Source organism: Oncorhynchus kisutch, linkage group LG15, assembly GCF_002021735.2.
Source record: "Oncorhynchus kisutch isolate 150728-3 linkage group LG15, Okis_V2, whole genome shotgun sequence".
NCBI lineage: Eukaryota > Metazoa > Chordata > Actinopteri > Salmoniformes > Salmonidae > Oncorhynchus > Oncorhynchus kisutch.
Genome location: NC_034188.2, coordinates 74,054,469 through 74,079,094, shown reverse-complemented (window position 1 = coordinate 74,079,094; position 24,626 = coordinate 74,054,469). Strand labels below are relative to the sequence as shown.

Genomic DNA, 24,626 nt, shown 5'->3' with positions numbered 1-24,626 from the left:
TGGTAACGAGCAGGGTACGCTATGTCAGATTCAAAGTGTTTAATAGTCACATGTACAGGGTTGCAGTTGTGATTGCAGGGTACAGTGAAATAAAATACAAATGGTCATAAATAGCACTATATACATCATAACTATAGCAGTGATGAATAAATACATGTTCATTGGGGTGGAGGCAGAGTAAATGGTGCCCGTGTCTTGGAGGCAGTAGCCTCCAGGGAACAAGTGGCTGATTGCTAGAGATAGTGACTGTCTTTCCCACCTCCCTCCTCTTTTCACTTTCAGTCTATAAACTCGTTGCTATGCTAACCATGAGGATAAGAAGCCTAAAGGCAGTTCTCTCTCTCAGGGACCATGGTTACTCAAACACTCAATGACTATAGTCTCCCCATCTTGTCAGTAGGAAGAATCATGGTTACCACCTATCTTTCTTTCTGTAGCTTGCACACTCTTTCCTCCCCCATCTCTCTCTCTCTCTAAATATAACAGGCAGAGCTAAATACAACTCTAGCCGGGGTGGAGGATCAGCCCCCGTGTCGCACTAGCGCCGTCTCCTAAGGATGTGTAGTAGACAGTCAGCGTGTACTGATTGGCGCACATCCCTGGCCTGACATTGCCTGCACACTGCACACTCTCTCTGGTCACATACACACTAAGGTTTTGCTACTGATGTACAATGCATTTGTGATACATTGTTTTTCTGCACAAAGTCTCTGCTGTATCACTAAAATATCAGTTGTTTCACAACCATTGTGTCAGAACCTGAGTTCTGTGGAGCGTGTCTGTGTTACTGTAGGGGTACACAGTCAGCATCAACTGAAGACACTGTGTCAGCAGCTCATGGATGTATTTGATTCTTACAGTAGATTGCGTTACTGAGCAACTGCAGACTGTGCTCCTTTTATAGAAGTGTGCCTTGCATCTTCTTGCAAACTGGTTACTACAGACTGAATTATTACTTATTTATAGCATACTGTGTGGCCATTCTTAATGGAGCATTGAACAATCCGGTTAGCTTCATACATTAGAATGTTTTTCATTTATTCTTTGCACAGTAAAAGTGTACCGAGTTCCAACCAATCAAATGTATTAGTAAAGCCCTTTATGAAAGACTTACCCTTCTCTTCTCTGCCTCTCCTCTTTTCCTTATCTTCTCCAGATGGTGATGTACATCAGCCAGGCGCAGAAGGCTGTGCTGAAGCGGCCTCGCCCTCTATCGCCCCCGGTGGTTTAGCTGGAGAAGCGTAGGGACGCTGTGTATGGCCTTCCCACCACCCACGCCATGGCCGCCACCACCATCTTCGCCCTCCTTCTCAGTGTGGCTTACATGGTTCAGGTGAGGCCCATGCAGCGTCTTGAGCCCCTTGGGTCCCCTGCCAAGCTTCTGCTACTCAGTCTTGGGGGAGACTCATCGCTTGCACCCTTCCCTGGGACAAGGCCTGTACAGAACCATAGAAGTAAACATGGAGTTTCGTGCCACATAGTTATATATACTGAACAAAAATATAAATGCAACATGCAACAATTTCAAAGATAGTTACAGTTAGTTACAGTTCATGTAAGGAAATCAGTTTATTAGGCCCCAATCTATGGATTTCACATGACTGGGCAGGGGTGCTGGGGAGCCAGCAGGGGAGGTCAATAAAAAGATGACTTTAAGACAGTCCATATGTCAAAGTGGCCAATCAGAATGAGTTTTTCCCCACAAAAGGGCTTTATTACAGACAGAAATAGCCCTCAGTACCCCCACACCCCTCCTCAGATGATCCTGCAGGTGAAGAAGCTGGATGTGGCAGTCCTGAGCTGGCGTGGTTACATGTGGTCTGCGGTTGTGAGGCTGGTTGGACGTAATGCCAAATTCTGTAAAAGGACTTTGGAGGTGGCTTATGTTAGAGAAATGTACATTCAATTCTCTGGTAACAGCTCTGATTGACATCCTTGCAGTCAGCATGCCAATTGCACTCACCCTCAAAACTTGAGACATCTTTAGCATTGTGTTGTGTGACAGAACTGCACATTTTAAAAGTTACCTTTTATTGTCCCGTCTTCAAGGTGCACCTGTGTAAGGATCATGCTGTATAATCAGCTTCTTGATATGCCGCACCTGACAGGTGGATGGATTATCTTGGCAAAGGAGAAATGCTCACTAAAAGGGAGTTAAACACATTTGTGGACAAAATTTGAGAGAAATAAGCTTTTTGTGCATATGGAACATTTCTGTGATGGCCAGTCACCTTCAGACACACCCACACAGCTGCTGTTTGTTCCTCTGATTGACTATAGAGTAAATGACTGTCAATCTCTCTCCCTCTCTCTCTCACACACACAACAATCAATCAGCTACTCAACACCAGCCTCAGATAGTGGTCGTGTGCACCAGCCTCAGATACAGTGGTAGTGTGCTTCAGTGGTGACATTGTTTCTGAGAGAGCATGCATATCTATGCATGTGGTGACATTGTTTCTGAGAATCAAAGAAAGCACATAGCTATAGTGGTCTGGTGCAGCGGCGACTTAGTTTATGTTTCTGAGAGGGCACATAGCTATAGATGTGTAGTGGTCTGAATGGCCTGAGGCAATCTCTTAGGTGGAGAGGTGAAAGGTCAGGACAGTCAATCACAGTGGCCCCTCCATCCCAGCATCCTTTGTGTCCATTCAGAGGCCTCTCTTCATTAACTTCTTTTGAAAGGCCCCCCTAGCTACAAGGGGAAGGAACAGACACAGGAAAGAGAGGAGGAGGAGGGAGGGAGGGAAAAGGAGGTCAATGAATATACATGACATGGGCTTGCTTCACTGTCATTGAAATGGAGAGAAACAAAAAGACATAGGTAAATTATATTAAAGGAGGGAGATGGACAGACATGAGTAAAAAGATGACTTTAAGACAGTCCATATGTCAAAGTGGCAGAATAGATGGATGACAGATTGTCTTAGGGGGACTGACTAATGGACGACTGTCTAATGGAGGACAAATATCAACAAGAGGAAAAGAGAAAAGGTGAGCACAAAGTGGAAGATAAGAGCATGGCCCTGCCCAGAAACAACCCCCACCCCTAGAGCCATGTAGATCTGGAGGAATTGGATAGGTGTATAAACAATATTTTCATTTCCTAGCTGGATTAAGCACGTTCCGACTCTGTACGGAAGAATGTTGAGAATTTCTTGGTTACACCGTCAGTCTGACAGTCCCAAATGGAGGTTTTCAGATTGTATCCCTTATTTATCAAAGTATCAGAGAATGTCTATCAGATAGTTGTGTATTTTGTAGTAGTGTGTGTAGCCAAGTCTGAGTGTGATTTGTGTGTGTACCTATACATTCTGTCCACAGTTCCAGTTTGAAGTGGGTCTGCTTGTGGCGGTGGTGTCGTCTGTGTAGGTGTGTGAGGCATCTGTACACAGGCATGTATTCTGATCTGGTGAGTCTCTTCCTCTGCTCTGCCCCGACAGTACTATATAAAGTACTGTATAAAACATTCAGACCCAATGCAGTATTTATTATTCATACTGTATGTCTGGCTGGCACTGTTAGCTAGGGGGACCTGCCTTTCACTTTGACATTCATCATGCCATTACATAAGAATATGTAGTTCATTATGACCTGTAAAATTGAGATAGAGGTTCCAGAGCAACACTCAGACCAGAGGAGGCTGGTGGGAGGGGCTATAGGAGAACGGGCTCATTGTAATGGCTGGAATGAAATAAATGGAACGGTATCAAACATTTGGAAACCACATGTTTGACTCTGTTCCATTAATTCCATTCCAGCCATTACAATGAACCTGTCTCCTATAGCTCCTCACACCAGCCTCCTCTGACTCAGACTAGCACTTCATCACCATAAAGACCACATCACCCTTCAAACTACTATGAATGTCTGTCTAAGCAGTTACAAAAATGTATCAAATACATGTACAAAATATACACTCCCCCTCCCTGCTGGTTTCAGGATGTGATCTGTGGTGCTTTAATCTCAGCCACATTGATAGTGGTCACCTATCCATACTGGGAAACATTTGACCGGCTCCAGCTCACCTCCCCACTCAGGGCATTGGTACTGGCCTTCTTCTTGAGCTACACCTAACCCGAGCTGGACCATTACACCACCATCCTGGGGGTGAGTGCAGGCTGTTCTGTGGGCTACTGGGTGAATGAGAGGCTGGGGGTGACGTTTGAGCCCCAGGGGGTGCTACCCGTACCCCTGCCAGCACTGACACTGGGTGGCTTAGCCCTGGGCAGTGCCGCTTTGTGGTGGGTGTTGTGGCTTTGGTGGCGACTCGACAGATGGTGAAGACAGCCAGTCTGTGGGTGCTGTGCTCCTGCTATGGACTGTCAGTCAAAGACAGACGCCAGGAGAAGGAAGGAGATTGAGGTGCCGTATAAATTCACCACCTATACATTCATAGGCCTGGTCCACTCTATTCTGGTCAAAACACTGTTCATAGTACTGGGACTGCTATGACCCAATGCTGTTACTATATAACATGAATGATGACAGGATCCTAACAAGTAAATGTGCCTTGTATATTTGTGACATTTGTACATTTTATACATCGATTCTGTATTTCACACATTGTGTAACTTTGAAAGACAAGACAAATTTTTAAATTCTGAATCACACCAATTTTATTTGCAACATGTTATTTGACTGTTTTATCCTTCCACTTTCGTAAGTTCTTGATACCTCCTTCCTCTCACTACCACAACCATACCTAAGCAACACCTGCATAATTACAGCACTGCATGTCAGAGTTTGTCCTGTTGTATCTTCCATTAAGTAGATGAAGCTCCGCCCAAGAGCATTCGCCCACCTAACAAGACCATGTAAGTCAAAAATAAACCATGAAACCTGTTGAACCACAGCTGTGGCTTCCTGTTATTTACACTCACAGTGCAATAGGCTTATATGCTGTATAAGACAAACCTTTAATGTAAATGACAGGAATTGAAATGATTGCTCAGAGCAATGTCTTTTAATGGTACAGTATATGGGTTAAAAGCTCATGTGAAACAGGACTGTAGTGAATTCAGAAATACAGCGCTGCAGTGAATTCACAGGCTGATGTCTCATGTACATTTTAATTACCATGGAGATAAAAATACAGCCGCACTATGTACAGTGCCTTCTGAAAATATTCAGACCTCTTTCCTTTTCCCACATTTTGTTACATTACAGCCTAATTCTAAAATGTTTTTTTTTTATCCCCTCAATCTACACACAATACCCCATAATGACAAAGCGAAAACTAGTTTTTAGAAAATGTATACAAAAAAAAACGGAAGTAACTTCAGACCTTTTGCTACGAGACTCGAAATTGAGCTCCGGTGCATCCTGTTTCGATTGATCATCCTTGAGATGTTTCTACAACTTGATTGGTGTCCACCTGTGGTAAATCCAAATGATTGGACATGATTTGGAAAGGCACAAACCTGTCTATATAAAATCCCACATTTGACAGTGCATGTCAGAGCAAAAACCAAGCCATGAGGTCGAAGGAATTGTCCGTAGAGCTCCGAGTCAGGATTGTATCGAGGCACAGATCTGGGAAAAAAATGTCTGCAGCATTGAAGGTCCAAGAACACAGTGGCCTACATCATTCTAAAATAGAAGACGTTTGGAACCACCAAGAAGGTGCTCTTCCTAGAGCTGGCCACCTTGCCAAATTGAGCAATCGGGAATGAAGGGCCTTGGTCAAGGAGCTGACCAAGAACCCAATGGTCAATCTGACAAAGCTCCTCTGGGGAGATGGGAGAACCTTCCAGAAGGACAACCATCTCTGCAGCACTCCACCAATCAGGCCTTTATGGTAGAGTGGCCAGACGGAAGCCACTCCTCAGTAAAAGGCACATGACAGCCCGCTTGGAGTTTGCCAAAAGGCACTTAAAGACCCTCAGAAACAAGATTCTCTGGGCTGATTGAACTCTTTGGCCTGCATGCCAAGCATCACGTCTGAAGGAAACCTGGCACTATCCCTACGGTGAAGCATGGTGGTGGCAGCATCATGCTGTGGGGATGTATTTCAGCAGCAGGGACTGGGAGACTAGTCTTTCGAGGGAAAGATGAACGGAGCAAAGTACAGAGAGATCCTTGATGATAACCTGCTCCAGAGCGCTCAGGACCTCAGACCGGGGCGAACATTCCTAAGCACACAGCCAAGACAACGCAGGAGTGGCTTCAGGACAAGTCTTTGAATGTCCTTGAGTGTCCCAGCCAGAGCCCGGACTGAAACCCAATCGAACATCTCTGGAGAGACCTGAAAATAGCTGTGCAGTGACTCTCCCCAGCCAACCTGACAGAGCTTGAGAGGATCTGCAGAGAATAATTAGAGAAACTCCCCAAATACAGGTGTGCCAAGCTTGTAGCATCATACCCAAGAAGACTTGAGGCTGTAATCGCTGACAAAAGTGCTTCAACAAAGTACTGAGTAAAGGGTCTGAATACTTATCACATTTACATATTTCCTTAAATGGATTCCATAGTTTTTTTTAAGAAAAAGGCTGTAACGTAACAAAATGTGGACAAGGTCAAGAGGTCAATACTTTCCGAATGCACTGTACCAGCCAAAAGTTTATGGTTACTTCATACACTGATGTACATTTGTCCAACAGAAATACCATGCATGATATCAACTGAACAATTAATTTGGGTCCGAATCCTAACTTTTGCACTCATATCTCAAGCTTTCAGTGTGATGTCAATGGGAGATTTGTGTGAAAATGTGCTGAAAATGTGCTGGAAACACCTGTGTTGGGATGGACTGAGCATGAATAAATTAACCTGTGTTGGTTGATGAGTTTGGTGGTCTTACAAGTTCGGTGTGTGTCTGGGTGTGACATCACAGGAAGGGCTCGTTGTCGATGTCCAGGGCGGAGCATGGCATGGTGAGCTCAAAGTGGTTGATGACACTAGGGTGAAGGACCCTATGCTCTTCCCGCATGCAAAGATCTCAGCACAGCGACCAGGGAAGAAGGTGGAATCTGAAAGTGGGAAAACCGAAGAGGAAGGAAGGAAGGACAGGTGATGAGGCTTCTCAGTGGTCCAGTGAAAATAAACATCAAAAGTGTAGTCTCTGAATAAATGTTTCCACACAGACGAGAGAGACTCGAGATAATGGGACATAACTATTCTCAGATATGTGGAATAGTTAGTCACTTTAATAACTCGACCTACTTGTACATATTACCTCGACACCGGTGCCCCCGTACATTGACTCTGTACTGGTACCTCCTGTATATAGCCCCACTATTGTTATTTAATGCTGCTCTTTAATCATTTGTTATTCTTCTCTTACTTAAAAAAAATGTATTTTCTTAAAACTGCATTGTTGGTTAAGGGCTTGTAAGTAAGCATTTCACTATAAGGTCTACACCTGTTGTATTTGGCACATGTGACAAATAACATTTGATTTGATGTGAGAGACAGCTCACTGACAAGGTTTTTTAAAACAATGACTGCTTAGAGCCTGTTCAAGGAGCCCATCTAGGCTCAGGGTTGCTATGACTCCACTTCCACAGACATGTTCCGTTCCTATGCTGTTCTATTCTCTTCTCCATGGTGCTTCACTTCTTCCCACGTTGCTTTGCTCCTAAAAGCTAATGTACTCTTTAGCTCACCGTTCAGATGCTAACTCCTAACTAGCAACAGAAAGCGCTCTACATTGTGTGTCTCTTCGAAAGCAGGGCAGCACCATGACAACCAGTCTTTAAAAATGGTACACGAATAGCTAAATTCAAGCCAGCCAGCCTGACAAGTGACAATCTATTCCACCAACCCTGAAAACCCTCTCAGATTAATTCTCTCTGAGTCAAGGTCAACACTAACCAGACAGTCAAGCATGCCTTTAACAGTGAACGGGAAGGGCTGAATTTGACAGTTAAGTGAAACATGGGCATCTGCTCCTTAAGAGTCCCTCCCTCCCCCCATAGGGTAACATTGCGGGAGGTCCTGCAGAAGATCATGACCCTGTAATGGGGTTACGGTCACACGGACATGAGGAGCACATCTTGTTTTGCATGCGTGTTGTGTGTCTGGTCTGCATAATAGTTTGCTAGTCATGTAAATGTAACAGTTGAAGTGTTTTTTTTGTAGCTGTGTAAGTGTGTTTGTTTCAGGCAGTCTAAATGCCCATGGATGTGCCAGTCTATCTCCCTGTAAACTCAGACAGGGGTACTGCAGCAGCAGACGTGACTCACATGCAGTCTGACTCCCCCTGCTGAAACTACATGCTCTCTCTATCCCCTGATTTCCAAGTCTCTCTCTGTCCTCCGCACCCCTGCTCTCCCTCTTTGCAACCTCCTCATCCCTCTCTCTCTGTGGTACTTGAGGCCATCGATTTCCCCCATGTCTGATTGTGGCAGGAGACACGAATGAGTGAGTCAGAGAGAGTCCAGTTTAAACTAGTGAGATGGCTCCCTGGTTGTCTTACCGTCAGCAGCCTGGATGTGGTAGCCATTGCCCTGGCCTGGTTTGACCTCCAGCAGCTGCATGACCCTGTCCTTCAGGCCGTGGATCACCTCAAACCCAGGACTCTTGTTGTAGTAGACAGCACACAGACGACGGTTGTTCCTGGCCCCCACGTCTGATTGGGAGAGCAGAGGACAATGTGGCCATTGGGATGTCTTTAAAAACTGATAATGTCAGTGTCTTCTTGAGTATGAGGGAATCAGTATGTACATTCATGTTTGTCCTAATAAAGAAATGAGAAAGGCAGACATACAATGACATTATTTCTACACATATCCGTGAATACACTACATGATCACTACTTGGGTCACGCCCACACACAAACACACCTTTGGTTTCATCCTTGAGCACCACGTCTGAAATCTCAAACAGCATCAGAGGCAGAGGCATCTTCCTGTTGGCAGCCACAGTCTTCAGCAGGGTGGTGCGCGCCACCTGGTGGAGAAGATGAGCACTGCTGTTAACACCACCACCAGCCGCTGACCAACCCACCCAGTCACACAGCACTCTCTTTTATAGTAAACACTCACATCAACAGGGGGTGATAGAATCCATTCAACTGTTTTACTTGATAATTTCTGTAATTTATACCAATCATAAGAAATCATTCAGAGACTAAAGGGGGGCAGTTTATAATGTTATAATAGAGACATGATTAATCCACAGTAATGGTGGTCCACCTGGAACTCAGCTGTCTTGGGGTTGGAGATGTGACATGCTCTGGTCTCTGAGATGTTCTTCAACAGCTTGTCAGCTATGTCCTCCTGAGAACACTGCACAGGAAGACAGATACAACACATGAAAGTGTGTGTGCATGTTTATTATTTGGATCCCTATTAGCTTTTTCAGAAGCTACGCTTCCTGTAGTACACAAAAGGTAGAGAGAGTGAGGTGTCATTACCAGGGCGAAGGTGAGGGCCTCTGTGAATCCAGCAGCAGCCAGGTCCTGTCTCAGCAGCTCTGACAGCTTATTCAGTGGGAGCTAAAAACACAACAGTCATGAGATAGAAAACAATACCACCCAACCAGCAGCTCCAGTCAACAACCAATCAACTTCACTCCTGAATAACCTGCTGAAGAATACCCTCACCTGACTGGCTACGGTATAGGTGTGCGGCATGGTGCGGGGAATATTGTTGAAACCGTACGCCATGGCGGCGTCCTCCATGATGTCACAGGCGTGGATGACGTCAGAGCGCGTGGGCGGGATCTCCACCTCGATCTGTTCGCCGTCGCTTGTGACCTCTGAGCGCAAGCACATCTTGGTTAACAGCTGGGCGATGTGCTCAGTCGACTCACTGGAGACAAACAAACAATTACAAACAAACAGAGGCAGGTATCCTAGCGGTTAAGAGCATTGGGTCAGTAACTGAAAGCTTGCTGGTTCGAATCCCTGAACAGACTAGGTAAAAAAAATGTCATTGAGCAAGGCACTTAACCATCATTCTCATGCAAGTCGCTCTGGATAAGAGTGTCTGCTAAATATGTACAATGTAAACCATTTATAAGCATCTGCAGAAATGTTGCAGTGGAGGCTCCTCAGAGGAGGAAGGGGAGGACCATCCTCCTCAGTGAAATTTAAAAAATAATAATTGTGAAACATTTAAAAAGTTATGCTTTTTAGATAAAAGTACCCTAAATATATTCATATGTCACCAAATAATTGATTAAAATACACTGTTTTGCAATGAAGGTCTACAGTAACTTCAACAGCACTGTCTGGGCTAGCAACATGGTGTAGCCGGAGGACAGTTCGCTTCCGTCCTCCTCTGGCTACATTGACTTCAATACAAAACCTAGGGGGCGTGTAGGACTCACCCGCTTTCATAGACATACATGGTAATTATGACCACATCCGGAGGACGTCTTCCAACCAAGGAAAGCTTTTGCAGTATGAACTGACATGTTGTCCATCCAATCATAGAATTGTTCATTCAGAGAAGGAACCTACTGTGTTGTGTTGGGATTGTGACACAGAACATTATGGGGGTTCTGTGTGTTGAGAGGCTTGGTGACATTATTGGATAGAGATTAAGAGTGAAGAGTTATAGTTGAGCATTTTGGGGATATTATTCAATTAAAGTTTTTTCAAGTCACAGGAGATGGTGTATATATATTATACATTAATAGTTTTCTTGGTTTTAGAACATTATTTGTGTGTCCAGTTAGTGCAATTTATTTACATTTGCCTTGCTAACTTCAGTAGCTACCTAGCTACCAGCATGAGTGTGCTGTTTTCTCCACCAGAATGGTAGAATGGCCATTCTTGTTGTGGCCTTTTTGTTGAAGAACCCCTTTCATTCTCTGGGGTACATGGAAAAGGTGGGGGAGGGTCGACCTCTGCATTCAATACAAACTGGTATCAAAAGTATAACATTAGCTGGTTAACAGGGAGCCTTTCATCAGGCCATCTGTATGGCCTTCCCTGCTTTTTGGAAAGTCTGAGCCTTGGTCGAAAGGTGGGTATAGTGACATGAAGAACATCAATCGTTCAGCTAAATTAAAAAACAAAACCAGGGCATGCAAGAATGTGGTTTTAGAGGACACGACCAGAGGGAAAGTTCGGTTAACAGGGGCAACTACAAGGAGCTTGCAGAGGTAATTGCACAATACAATGCTTTACTTGCTGCACATATCAAACTTTCGTCTGTCTTTTCTGGGATGTTGAAACAATTCCGAATTATTTGATAGCTTCCAAATGTTAGATTAATGAGAGGTTGATGCAACACATTTTTTTCACATGCACTCAGGGAGGCTTTCCACTTACCTCCAGTACTTATTCAACAAAGATGATAACACAATCACTCCGGACAGACAAGCAAAAACTCATGGCATAAATGTTGCAGCAGCCTAGGCTACACCTAAACATTAGAAATCTGACATGCTGTATCAGATGAAAACAAGACATTGTTTCAGTCTAATCAACTGTTAAAAAATGCCCCACTGCTCTGGGACCTATGGTGCCACTAGACTGCTTGCAGTTGTCAGTTATCGTCAGGTATGTGGATGATCAGGGCTTTATTCAGGAACGTGTTTTGGGCTTCTTTGATGTGTCAAGTGGGAGAGACGCGCAGTCTGTTTGACTTTATGAATTTTGAGATGTCCGAGTTTAAGTTCATAGAGAAACTCGTTGTCCAAACCTACGATAGCACAGCTGTAATGGAATGTATCTGCTATTTGTATTTACAGCCAAGTCCCCTCATGTTCCTTGAATAAGAGGTGACGACCACTCCACTCCACTACCATTGTCAACTTTCTCCTGACATGAACTGAAGCCACGACTTCTCATGTGCCCACTCATCCACTGGCACATTGAGTGTTTCCCTTCCAAGTACTGTGAGTACCCCTATCAATTTCCTCACATTACTGTATGTAGAGTCAATCACATACACAATCACATTATTACTCTTTGCTTAGACTAAATCATTCTTAGCTCTTTTGTCTAACTGTGTAGTGTGTTGTTTGTCTTCCCAGTAAAATCCTGTCGAGCACTGGTCAAGCCTCTGAACATCTCAACTCATGCCTCATAACCTCATTCAATCACTGCTGTGATCCTTTTCCAACACTGTAAGTAACCCTCATTCCTATGTTTTATTTATTTAACCAGGCAAGTCAGTTAAGAACAAATTCTTCTTTTCAATGACGGCCTAGGAACAGTGGGATAACATATATACAAAGAAATCGAAACATAGGATGACAGAAAAAAAAGATCTCTAGCCATAGCCAATCACAACTCATTTTACAGAGGCTCATAATCTTTGTTGCCAATCCCTGCTCACCTTGTAGAGGCTCATGAGTTCCTGTGCGGTGTACTCCTTTGCCTGGTTGAGAGGTTTGAAGCAGATGTCACCAGGTGGTTTGGCTGTATAGGTGAAGGGGCCTGAAATGGTGTCCAGATCATGGGTGTCAGAGTCCTTTTCCTACAGAGCACAGACTAGTCACAACTTCCCCTGAGACAACAACACATCTCAGAGACTCCCAGAGAAGAACACACTGAAAGCCATCACTGAAGTATGAGACATGGTATTGAAAAAGGTTATCTGACCAAAACGTTGACAATAAATATGCAGAGGTAAAATGGTGTGCGTAAGTAAGCCTTGTCCAGCCCGAAAGGCTCCTGGCCCTCTGAACCGATCTCCTATTTCTGTAGCATACGGCAGTTTTATATACATGTACACCTGCTGGACATCTCCTTAATGCTGAATGCCAAATATAGAGGCATCAAAGCCTATGGTAAGATTCGACTGAGGACAGAACCACCAACTTTCCAATCTCAGGGCGGACACTAACCTCAAGGCCACTGAGTTGGTCAAACTGATGTGTGGGAATTATATATATTTTTCTGTGAAGGTAGAGATGTGTTAGGTGTCTGACTAACCTACAGATGTTCTGATGGAGTTTCTCCTTTAGTTCGATAAAGCTGTCATAGCGTTCCTGTGTGAAGGTGATGTTCCTCAAGACTGCAGCCACAGCGTGGGGTCGCACAGCAGCCGTCTGCGTCAGGCACACCCACACTGAGTCAGGATTCTCTCATTCATCTCTAAAATTCCACTCCCTTACTTCCAACACTTGGCCCAAAGCCTCCTTTGCACAGCCTCTATAAATGTAGAGGCATTCATCAACAGTTCAATACCTTAATTAATCTAGTCACAAAAGGACTACAGTGGTGGTTCATTCATTATAAGATATATGAACCAACCCTAACACTCTGCCCAGAACCCAGGCCATTAAACTAAAAGTCCATGTTTTCCACCCCCACCCTCCTCTGTGATGACCAAACTAAACAACCCTAACACTCTGCCCAGAACCCAGGCCATTAAACTGAGGGTGTGGTCCGTGATTTCCACACACCTCCTCTGAACACCAAACACTCTGCCTATCATTAAACAGAGAACCTGTCCGTGTTATCCACCCACCTCCTCTGTGATGACCAGCCTCTGAGGCTCTCCGTTGGCTGGACTCACACGCCTGTAGCGAGGTGCTTCCATCCTGGAGCGCAAACACACATGGAGAAGTCAATACACGGCTGAAGACACAACACACACGATAAAGCAGCACAAGCTGAAGTACTTTGGCAATGTAAGAGTCATGTTTAAGCACACAATTTTCCATATAGATGTGTTTACATACTTTGCTTGAAGACCTGCAGGCCCAAAATTAACAATGTTTTATGCAAAGATCCCATTACAATATCATCATTTGTCAATTATTTTTATGAAAACCTTTACAGCTCTCAATTTCAGGAAGATGGTTGTGAAAACAAAGTTTGCCATATTCAGAATTGTGTCTCTGTAATTGAGGATGATTTCCACTCAGTTTGCGATTCACCTGTGTCAATTGAAGGAATTAGAGAGGCTCTGAATTCAATGAAAAAAGGGAAATCACCTGGTCCTGATGGCTTGTCAGTTGAATTCTATTGGCAGTTTTGGGAGTTACTAGAAGAAAACTTCTTAGGGCTGCAACCCCATTAACGGTATCGATATGACAACAGCCAGTGAAAGTGCAGGGCGCCAAATTCCATAGGGCGCCATAGTGCAGGGCGCCATAATTAAAATTCTTCAAACATACATGTATCTTATACCATTTTAAAGGTAATCTTGTTGTTAATCCCACCACAGTGTCCGATTTCAAATAGGCTTTACAGCGAAAGCACCACGAACGATTATGTTAGGTCACCACCAACTCACAGAATAATTCAGCCATTTTTCCAGCCAAAGAGAGGAGTCACAAAAAGCACAAAGAGATAAAATTAATCACTAACCTTTGATGATTTTCATCAGATGACACTCATGGGACTTCATGTTAGACAATAGATGTATGTTTTGTTTGATAAAGTTCATATTTATATCAAAAAATCTCAGTATACATTGGCGCGTTACATTCACTAGTTCCAAAAGCATCCAGTGATATTGCAGAGAGCCACATCATTTTACAGAAATATTCATTATAAATGTCAATAAATACAATTGTTAGACATGGAAATATAGATTTTCCTCTCTTTAATGCAACCGCTGTGTCAAATTTCAAAAAAACTTTACGGAAAGGGCAAACCATGCAATAATCTGAGACGCTCAGAAAATAAATACAATTATCCGACATGTTGGAGTCAACAGAAATCAGAAATAACATGATAAATATTCCCTTACCTTTGACGATCTTCATCAGAATGCACTCCCAGGAATCCTAGTTCCACAATAAATGCTTGATTTGTTCGATAATGTCCATTATTTATGTCCAAGTAGCTACTTTTGTTAGCGCGTTTAGTACACAAATCCAAACGCTTGTGCAGGTCCATCCGAACGTCGGACAAAAAATTCATAAAGTTATATTACAGGTAGAAGAAACTTGTCAAACTAAGTATATAATCAATCTTTAGGATGTTGTTATCATAAATCTTCAATAAAGTTCCAACCAGAGAATTCCTTTGTCTGTAGAGAAGCCATGAAACGCAGGTCGCTATCATGTGAAATGCGCGAGACCAGGACCTGGCTCTCTGCCAGACCACTGACTCAAAGAGCTCCCATCCGGCTCCACAACACAGTAGAAGCCTCTTTCAAGTTTCTAAAGACGGTTGACATCTAGTGGAAGCCCTAGGAAGTGCAACTTTATCCATATCCCACTGTGTGTTCAATAGGGGCTGGGTTGAAAATCGACCAACCTCAGATTTTCCACTTCCTGTTTGGATTTATTCTCAGGTTTTTGCCTGCCATATGAGTTATGTTATACTCACAGACATAATTCAAACAGTTTTAGAAACTTCAGAGTGTTTTCTATCCAATACTATTAATAATATGAATATATTAGCATCTGGGACTGAAGAGCAGGCCGTTGACTCTGGGCACCTTTCATCCAAGCTACTCAATAGTGCTCCTGCATCCATAAGAAGTTAAACGTGGGGAAAGAGTCTCCACTATGAAACAGGGCCTTATTTCATTGATTCCGAAGCCCGATAAAGACCCTTCTCTCACGACTGATTGGAGACCAATTACTTTATTAAATATTGATTACAAATGGATTGCTCTGGTTTATCCCAAAAGATTAAAGAAATGAATAGATACCATTATAAATGAGATCAAACAGGATTTATGAAGGGCCGTCACATAAGCTCTAACATTCATTTAGTCTTGGACCTTGAAGATTATTCAGATACAATTGACTCCGATGCGGTTGTCTTATTTTTGGACTTCTGTAAAGCCTTTGACACAATTGAACATTAATTTCTCTTTAGGTCTCTTAAACATTTTGGATTTGGTGAAACTTTTATCGAAGTAATTTGCATGTTTTACAAAGATATAAATAGTTCTGTGTTACTAAACCTTAATACTTCCAAAAGATTTAGTATCAACAGAAGTGCACGTCAGGGATGCCCAATTTTGCCATTTTTATTCATTTTGGTTGTGGAACTTCTATCTCTAGATAGTCTGAATAATGCAAATTTGTATGGCTTAACCATTTTTAACAAAGAAATCAAAATTTCCAAACTGGCTGATGATACTACTCTTTTCTTAAGAGACAAAGACCAGGTCGCCCATGCCCTTAATACTATAACTGCATTTTCTATCGCATAAGGATTAAAACTGAATGTTTCTAAATGTGAAATCTTATGTTTATTTGACTCTGATGATAAAGAAATAGAAAATATTCCTGTAAAGGACTGTGTTAAATATTTAGGAATACATCTGTCAAAAAACCACTTAGACAACATTTTAATTTCCCTCCTAAAATTAAGAGAACCAAAAATATATTTAATAATTGGCTACAAAGATATCTTTCTATAATTGGGAGAGTACTTCTGTCCAAGGCAGAGGGACTGTCTCATTGTGTGTACCCCTCATTATCGTTATATGTAAATCCTGATCTCTAAATCCTGTAAAGATATCAATAAGACCTTTCTTGACTTATTTTTCCAGATAAGTCTCAAACTAAAAAAGTCAGTCCTTTCTAACAAAAAAGCTGAAGGCGGTCTAGAAGTGTTGGATTTTGTTGATATAAATAACACTTTCAAGATAAACTGGTTGAAAAGATGCTTGATCAATAATGAATCAATATGGTATTTCATTCCAAATAATGAAAGTTGGGAGGTCTTCAATTTTTACTGAAATGTAATTATATTCCTGAAAGATTACCTGCTAAATTGGCAAGGTTTCACCAACCAGCTTTAATGGCCTGGAAAATGTTTCCTGCACAATTTTTCTCCTCATAAAGCTCTTTTGTGGAATAATTCAGACATAACTGTAAGGAATAAGTCATTGTTCTACCCCAGCTGGCATGAGAGGAATATTGACTTTGTTCTTGACGTTTTTGACGTTTTTGACAACAAGGGTAATATTCTCATGTATGAACTATTTATAATATTGAAAGAATTTCCAATACCTTTCAGAGAGTTTATTTCTGTGATCAAAGACGTTCCCAGTGGTCTAACTACACTAATGAAAACTCATCTTAGTTTTGATAATGATCACAAAGTTTATCCAGCACTCCGATTGGAAGGCGTGGGCTTACTTGAGAGATCTTGTTGTAATAAATAGACAAATTCTTCATTCACAAAACCAACTTACACTGAGAGGAAAGTTTTTCTGGAACATGTTTATTCCTAACATTGTCTGGAAAAATGCATGGTTAAGACCTTACAAATACTGTATACCAAACAAAGTTAAGGAAGTGCACTTCAACATTTTACAATAGATATATCCATCTATGATATCCAAATTTGTGGCTATTGATATGCATTTTCTGTAAAAATAAGAAGATGAGAATCTGTCTCACTTGTTCTTTGAATGTAAATGTGTGTCCGAATTTTGGGAAAACCATGCAAAATACTAATTTACTTGCATTAGGAGCAACCCAGGGCCAACCGCACCAGCATATGGTCTCACAAGGGGTCTGAGGATCTCATCTGGGTACCTAATGGCAGTCAGGATACCTCTGGCGAGCACATGGAGGGCTGTGTGGTCCCCCAAAGAAATGCCACCCCACACCATGACTGACCCACCGCCAAACCGGTCATGCTGGAGGATGTTGCAGGCAGCAGAACGTTCTCCACGGCGTCTCCAGACTCTGTCACATCTGTCACATGTGCTCAGTGTGAACCTGCTTTCATCTGTGAAGAGCACAGGGCGCCAGTGGCGAATTTGCCAATCTTGGTGTTCTCTGGCAAATGCCAAACGTCCTGCACGGTGTTGGGATGTAAGCACAACCCCCACCTGTGAACGTCGGGCCCTTATACCACCCTCATGGAGTCTGTTTCTGACCGTTTGAGCAGACACATGCACATTTGTGGCCTGCTGGAGGTCATTTTGCAGGGCTCTGGCAGTGCTCCTCCTGCTCCTCCTTGCACAAAGGCGAAGGTAGCAGTCCTGCTGCTGGGTTGTTGCCCTCCTACGGCCTCCTCCACGTCTCCTGATGTACTGGCCTGACTCCTGGTAGCGCCTCCATGCTCTGGACACTACGCTGACAGACACAGCAAACCTTCTTGCCACATCTCGCATTGATGTGCCATCCTGGATGAGCTGCACTACCTGAGCCCCTGTAGACTCCACCATATGACCATATTAGAGACAAATATTTCCCTCAAATTACACAGACCCACAAAGAATTAGAAAACAAATCCAATTTTGGTGAACTGCCATATCTATTGGGTGAAATACCACAGTGTGCCATCACAGCAGCAATATTTGTGACCTGTTGCCACAAGAAAAGGGCAACAACTGAAGCACAAACACCATTGTAAATACAACCTATATTTAGGTTTATTTATTTTCCCTTTTTGTACTTCAACTATTTGCACATTGTTACAACACTGTATATAGACATAATATGACCTTGGAAATGTCCCTACTCGTTTGAAACTTTTGTGAGTGTAATGTTTACAGTTAATTTCTGATTGTTAATTTCACTTTTGTTTATCTATTTCACTTGCTTTGGCAATGTAAATATGTGTCCCATATGTGTCCCTCATCTTTGTATCTGTGCCATTATAGCATCTGTGACATTATGGGCAGCACTATTGATGCTATATCCATTTTAAAGTAGTCCATTTTCTTCTTCTTCATTGGCTGATGGCGCTCAACTCATAGGAATCCCCACCCAATTGACTACTTTAAAACGGTGGAAGCCCTCAAGGGCAATGTCCATGCTAAAATATCTATGATGAGTCCTCCAACTATCTATATGACAACCGGCACAACCCCAATGTAAAGTCATTTTGGGTAAGTTGCCGAAATGCCATGCATATCAGTGCATTCGTAACAACCTAACCATTACAAAACTTCTATTTGATCAAATATGCCTCATGTATCAAATGGGCAATTACATTTTTGTAGACCAAATTCAACTCTCTCATTGATCGCCATACAAAAATTCCTCACTTCGTGATTTATTTTTGTGGACAGTTTGGGTAAGGTAAAAAATCTCTCTTCTCCTCTTCTTCTCTGGGTGTACTCAATTTCTCCTTGGTTATAATTTATGTTTTCCACAAGATGGTGCTAGAACAAAGAAACAAGAGTAGGCAAAAGCCTGATAACGCAATCACATAGCAGCCCATTTAGAGCAGTGTTTTGGAAGTTGATAAAGTCAAGTGTATGGTAAGAGACCAGGCACACAAAAATGAGTATAGCCTATCATTTGTATTTTTCTTGAATAGTCCTGCGCATGAAGTCTCGCCAAAATGCCACGAACTTGGATGACCGCCTTGTTAAAGCTGCTGAGTATAAAAAGATTTTGACAAGGACAGGGGCATAAGATAGTGACCCTTCCCCTGCTCTGTGCCCAAGACTGCGGAACCTTTTAGAAGCCGGGAGTGGGAACCGCAGACATGGTCAAGATAGAGCTTGCACCTTTGAATATCCCATTCAACCGACATTTACAGACAGCTATAGTTCTTCAATGGGTCTTCTGCTTTCTCTTTGGAGGTAACTGGTAGGCTTCTGCACACTTCCTCATCTTCAGCAAATCATAACCATGGTGGCCCAGGGTTGGGGTCAATTAAAATCAGTGCTTACTCATGTGATGCCCATATTTCTCTTCACTTCCATCTTGTCCTGTCTGTCTAGCGCAGTATTGTTTTTGTGTGTACATTGTGATTGTGTTGAATGGATACTGGCACGTGGCTGCACTGTATGCCATGTGGCTCTACCTGGACTGGGACACACCTCAGGCTGGGGGCCGCAGGTCTGACTGGGTACGCCACTGGACCGTGTGGAAACACTTTGGAGACTATTTCCCCATCCATGTAAGTAGGCTTATGACGTGTTCTGGTTGTGTAGCCTATGCATTTAATGATGCATGGAGGCCAACTAATATCAAGCCTCATTATTATCAACAATAATAGGTTCTTGCACCATTCTTTGCATAATTTAGACTTCAGCCTGTGTGTAATGAGACTCAGAATTACTGATTGAATTCCATGTTGAATTAATAATATCACAATTTGTATGCGAACACCTATTAACTGAATGATAAATGTAATTGAGAACGTTTGTCTCAAACATCTCATGACTGCCTACATGACAGTCTCATGACTGCCTACATGACAGTCTCATGACTGCCTACATGACAGTCTCATGACTGCCTACCCACTCTTTATCCACTGCCCTTTGGTGTATTAATAGCTCAAATAGGTCAAAGCCATTGTAAAGTGGTCATTGGCCAATACATCATGGTGATCCCATGGCTAAAGGCCCAGCCCCTGTCACATCCACCCATTCTGAGGTTGAGTTCCTGCCCGACTACATTGCAGATGTATGCCAGATCTTACAAGGCCTGGATAGGTATTTAACATATCAGCTAACCACATCATATGACATAACCATCAGATGCCTGACTGCATAGTCGATGACGTAGCACACAACCATTGGTTGACGCAATGCAACATCTGCGCATCTAGTCAGGCAGGAACTCAACCTATGTCTTATCCATTGTCCTCTCACTGTTCATGTCTTGTCTGTGGTCAGCTGATTAAGACATGTGACCTAGACCCAGAAAGGAACTACCTGATGGGGTTCCATCCTCACGGAATCCTGGTAGCCGGAGCAGAATACACAGGTTTCCAAGAGCTCTATCCAGGAATGACTCCTTATCTGCATACCCTCAGCATCTGGTTCGGCTTCCCATTCTTCCGGGAGTACCTTATGTCCTCAGGTGAACCTTGTTAGGGATGTATTCATGAACCATAGCCATCAGATGCATTCCACCACAATGCTTCTGGTTTTTCTCATTTAAACACTATCAGTGAGCTTTCAAGGTTAGGTAAATACTGGAGTGCATTTTGAAGGACCCGAACATTACATTTCAAGGTCCAAACATTGTGTCGCACACTGTAGTGCAGTATTAGTATTATTCTTTCTTCATATTGTGGATATTGTAAGTCTTTTCAAATAAACTCTGCCCTGTGAAAGTTTTTTCCTGGCCACATTTGTTCTAAGTATACTGTGCTGTACCTCCCCTAAGGGGTTGTTTCTTGTTCCAAGAAGAGTCTTACCCATGTGTTGAGCCAGAAGGGAGGGGGCAACGTGTCAATCACAGTGATTGGCGGGACAGCAGAGTCCCTGGAGGCCAGGCCTGGGAGCCTCATCCTAGAGGCCCTCAACAGGAAGGGCTTTGTCAAGATTGCTCTCAGGTGTGGGTGAGTCTCTGTCTGTGTTCGATTGTACACTTAAAAATGCATCCTTCCTGCCTTATTTCCTGTCAATCTACTCATCATCTATAACCATCTCGTTTTAAATAAAGTATTATAAATGTTCATGTTGACTGAAATCTCCCCCATAAGGGCCATTACTGAATGTGACCTATGAATCTTAACCCCAGGGCTTTTAATGACCCATGTGTTGAGATGAAAGGAAAAGCACTGTAATATTACAGTACACACACACCTGCATGATTAACTGATTTATGTCCTCTGCTCAGAGATTTGAAAGAATCACTAATTTGACTGGGGATTTAGTTGTTAAAAACAGAATTAGGATACACTCAGGTCAGAAGGATTATGGGTAGCCGCTCTACATTCCACTTTAGATAGATTGGTGTGAGAGCAATTATGACAGGAACATAGATTTCTTTTGCAAAAAAAAAAGAAAAAAGGATCAGATCACATTGAAACACATTGATTTCGCAAACAACCACAAACATCAAATTATGAGGTTGCGGTCAAGCGTGGAATTATGCCGCTGGTAAAAAATTCTGACTTGTTCTCTCACCTTTTCCTATGTGCAGGGCTCATCTGGTGCCAGTGTTCTCCTTTGGGGAGAATGATCTGTTTAATCAGCTGAAGAACCCAAAGGGCTCCCTTGTCCGTACCATCCAGGAGGGCATGAGGAAGACCCTGGGCTTCAGCCTGCCTCTGTTCCACGCCCGGGGGGTCTTCCAGTACAGCTTGGGCTTCATGCCCTTCAGACAACCCATCTACACCATTGGTGAGTGGGGGATGGGGGACAATATGGGTGGAAAGTCATGGGAAGAGAGAGGTGACAAGGAAAAAGAGACTAAAATATGATCCATTTGTGTCTATAGGGAAACATATTCCTTCAACTATTTACAAACAACATTCAGAAACAATGTGCAGTCACAGTGCTCTGATTGAAGGAAATCTTCTAGTTAGCTAGTCATCACCCAGATGGCAAAATAAAAGCTCACTGGGGGAGAGGGAGAACAGCCGACATATATGGGAAACTGGTAAACTGGTTCATAGCTAACTGTGTTAAGGGTAACTGTAACCATGGCCGCAGCTGGGGTCAGCCAAGACATCGTGACCAGCTGGAACAGAGCCGTCCACAGTGAAGGGTCACTGGGCTACTGCCAATCAAATCACCTTAAAGCTGTAAACTCATGTGTCCTCAGTCTTGCCCTTTGTTCCACTTCCTTTATCTCTCCCCTCCCTTTCTCTCCTGTTCCTCATTTGAGTGACTACATTTGAACATTCTGTAATTCCTCTGCCTTTCATTTTCTGCTCTCACTGAACCCCATCTGTATTTTTACTCTCTTTCTCAACTGCCTCTCTCTCTTTCTCTCTCTCTCCATCTACCCTTGGCCCATCTTTCCCTCCTTCCCTTCCTCCCTCCATCTATTTCTCAGTGGGAGAGCCCATAGTGGTGGAGAAGAACGTGAGCCCCTCATCAGCTGAGGTAGACAGGCTGCATGGCTGTTACCTGGAGGCGCTGGCTAAGCTGTTTGAGCAGCACAAGGCTGAGTACAGGATCCTAGAGCACCAGCACCTCATCTTCACCTGACCAGACCAAATTAAGTCAGATAGCACTACACTGTAGGATTGGACCATTCAACCAGCTCCTGACCAATACACACCGATACAGACTTTCAAACAAACATAGTGCAAACATACACAAAAGCACACATGGGAAATGGACACGTGCATGCTTGCACACATGTACAGTGAACACCCATATACACAATCAAACGGCCATCGCTCTCTTATACAGTCACCATAGGCCCAGAGTAGGTCAGCTTAGTTGAGCGTTGGAAATCCCGCTCATTGCGCACCGCTCTGGTGCTCCATCTCCTTTCCACCCGCTCTCTAAAAACCCTTTCACGTTCATTAAAATCACAATTTAACCAACACCCATCTATTTTTGTGACTACCTAGACCTACCATTTGGTTTTGAAGTATTGAAACCAAACCACATGACTTGAATGAAAAGTATTTGAATGAAAAGGTGAATATAAGAATCATTTCAAATAGGCTACATGTCATGTTAAACAACATATAAACACTCTAAATAGGTCAGGAGCCAGACAGGGAGTCTAAGAAGGAACGAAAATGTATTATTTAGGCTATTTTATTTCAATTATTTCAACGCTATAGGGTACAAAGAAATACATTGTGAAGCATTTGCGAGTGCAACACACAAGGCTAGGAGGGAGTCAGGGACATTACCAAGTGCTCAGCATTTAAAAAACATTTTGTTTTATTAAATCATTAGTCTATAGTCTATAGTCTTTAGTCTATAAATTGGGCATAACTGATTTTACAGCATCGACAAGAACCAAATGAAAACAATATGCATGCCAGTGCACATAAAATGCAAATCTTGCACTGTTTTTAATCCATGCAGACACACCAGAATGCTTTCCGCTCATGACAGATGCACCATCATAGCCTTGCCCCACAAGATTATTTCTGTAGTCCAGACCATGTTTTTCAAGGCAATCAATTATCATTTTTGTGAGACCTGCTGCATATAAGCTTTCAGCTGACTGAAAGTGTAAAAAGCTTTCGTGGACGGCCCCGTTGTAACCTCACAACTGAAGACATTTGTTATCTTTTCTTTAAATATTTTGTTTAATCTGCAATTACACTAAAAACTTCACTTTCTTTTACTTCTCTTATTATTTGACTTTGTACCTGTCACGCCCTGACCTTAGAGAGCCATTTTATTTCTCTAGTTGGTTAGGTCAGGGTGTGATTTGGGGTGGGCATTCTATGTTGTCTATTTCTTTGTTTTTGGCCGAGTATGGTTCCCAATCAGAGGCAGCTGTCTATCGTTGTCTCTGATTGGGAATCATACTTAGGCAGCCCTTTTCCCACCTGTGTTTGTGGGTAGTTATTTTCTGTTTAGTCTCTGTTACATGACAGAACTGTTTGCTTTCGTTTTGTTACTTTGTGTATTTGATATTAAAAAAATCATGAACACTTTTCACGCTGCGCTTTGGTCCACTCCTTCCGACGACAGGCATTACAGAACCATCTCAGCTAATCCCTGAAGAACTTTGTTCTGGGTTTGGTGGCTTGTGTACTTATCATTGCCACATGAATTCATCCTTTTCTTTATGAGAGGGTCATGCTTTGCTATTTCTTCGAAGATTGTCAAAAAATTACCCTTGTTGTGAGAGCCATAAGACTCTCAAAGACCTGTCTGACATCCCCAAGAGGTAAAATATATAGTGAAAACAATAGTGGTCCTAAAACGGAACCTTGAGGAACACCAAAATTTACAGTTGATTTGTCAGAGGACAAACCATTCACAGAGACAAACTGATATCTTTCCGACAGATAAGATCTAAACCAGGCCAGAACTTGTCCGTGTAGACCAATTTGGGTTTCCAATCTCTCCAAAAGAATGTGGTGATCGATGGTATCAAAAGCAGCACTAAGGTCTAGGAGCACGAGGACAGATGCAGAGCCTCGGTCTGATGCCATTAAAAGGTCATTTACCACCTTC

The 24,626-nt window shown here is 42.8% G+C and overlaps 1 protein-coding gene and 2 pseudogenes across 3 annotated transcripts; 2 read left to right on the top strand and 1 right to left on the bottom strand.

The window, feature by feature from the left end:
• Positions 1-1,083: 1,083 nt before the first annotated feature.
• LOC109883304 (sphingosine-1-phosphate phosphatase 2-like) lies at positions 1,084-4,839 on the top strand (annotated as a pseudogene).
• A 1,990-nt stretch (positions 4,840-6,829) lies between these two features.
• Positions 6,830-13,642, bottom strand: LOC109883301 (phenylalanine--tRNA ligase beta subunit-like; annotated as a pseudogene).
• A 5,495-nt stretch (positions 13,643-19,137) lies between these two features.
• LOC109883300 (2-acylglycerol O-acyltransferase 1) lies at positions 19,138-23,822 on the top strand. Of its 3 annotated transcripts, none has more exons than XM_020475320.2 (6): positions 19,138-19,367; positions 19,509-19,687; positions 20,409-20,595; positions 20,905-21,073; positions 21,667-21,866; positions 22,525-23,822. In XM_020475320.2, exons 1-6 carry the CDS (start codon positions 19,271-19,273, stop codon positions 22,677-22,679), a joined length of 987 nt encoding a protein of 328 aa, XP_020330909.1. In that variant the 5' UTR covers positions 19,138-19,270; the 3' UTR covers positions 22,680-23,822. The 3 variants fall into 3 exon arrangements, with proteins under 3 accessions (XP_020330909.1, XP_020330908.1, XP_031646956.1); XM_020475319.2 differs by having other exon boundaries at positions 19,140-19,367; positions 20,905-21,079; XM_031791096.1 differs by having other exon boundaries at positions 19,256-19,367; positions 19,514-19,687; positions 20,905-21,079.
• Positions 23,823-24,626: the final 804 nt, after the last annotated feature.

Bases quoted from the DNA above. Each gene is read 5' to 3' on its own strand.
- LOC109883300 (XM_020475319.2), top strand. From the start codon at position 19,271: ATGGTCAAGATAGAGCTTGCACCTTTGAATATCCCATTCAACCGACAT. The intron at 21,080-21,666 runs GTGAGTCTCTGT...TCCTATGTGCAG, and splicing joins AAGATTGCTCTCAGGTGTGG to GGCTCATCTGGTGCCAGTGT. The intron at 21,867-22,524 runs GTGAGTGGGGGA...TCTATTTCTCAG, and splicing joins ACAACCCATCTACACCATTG to TGGGAGAGCCCATAGTGGTG.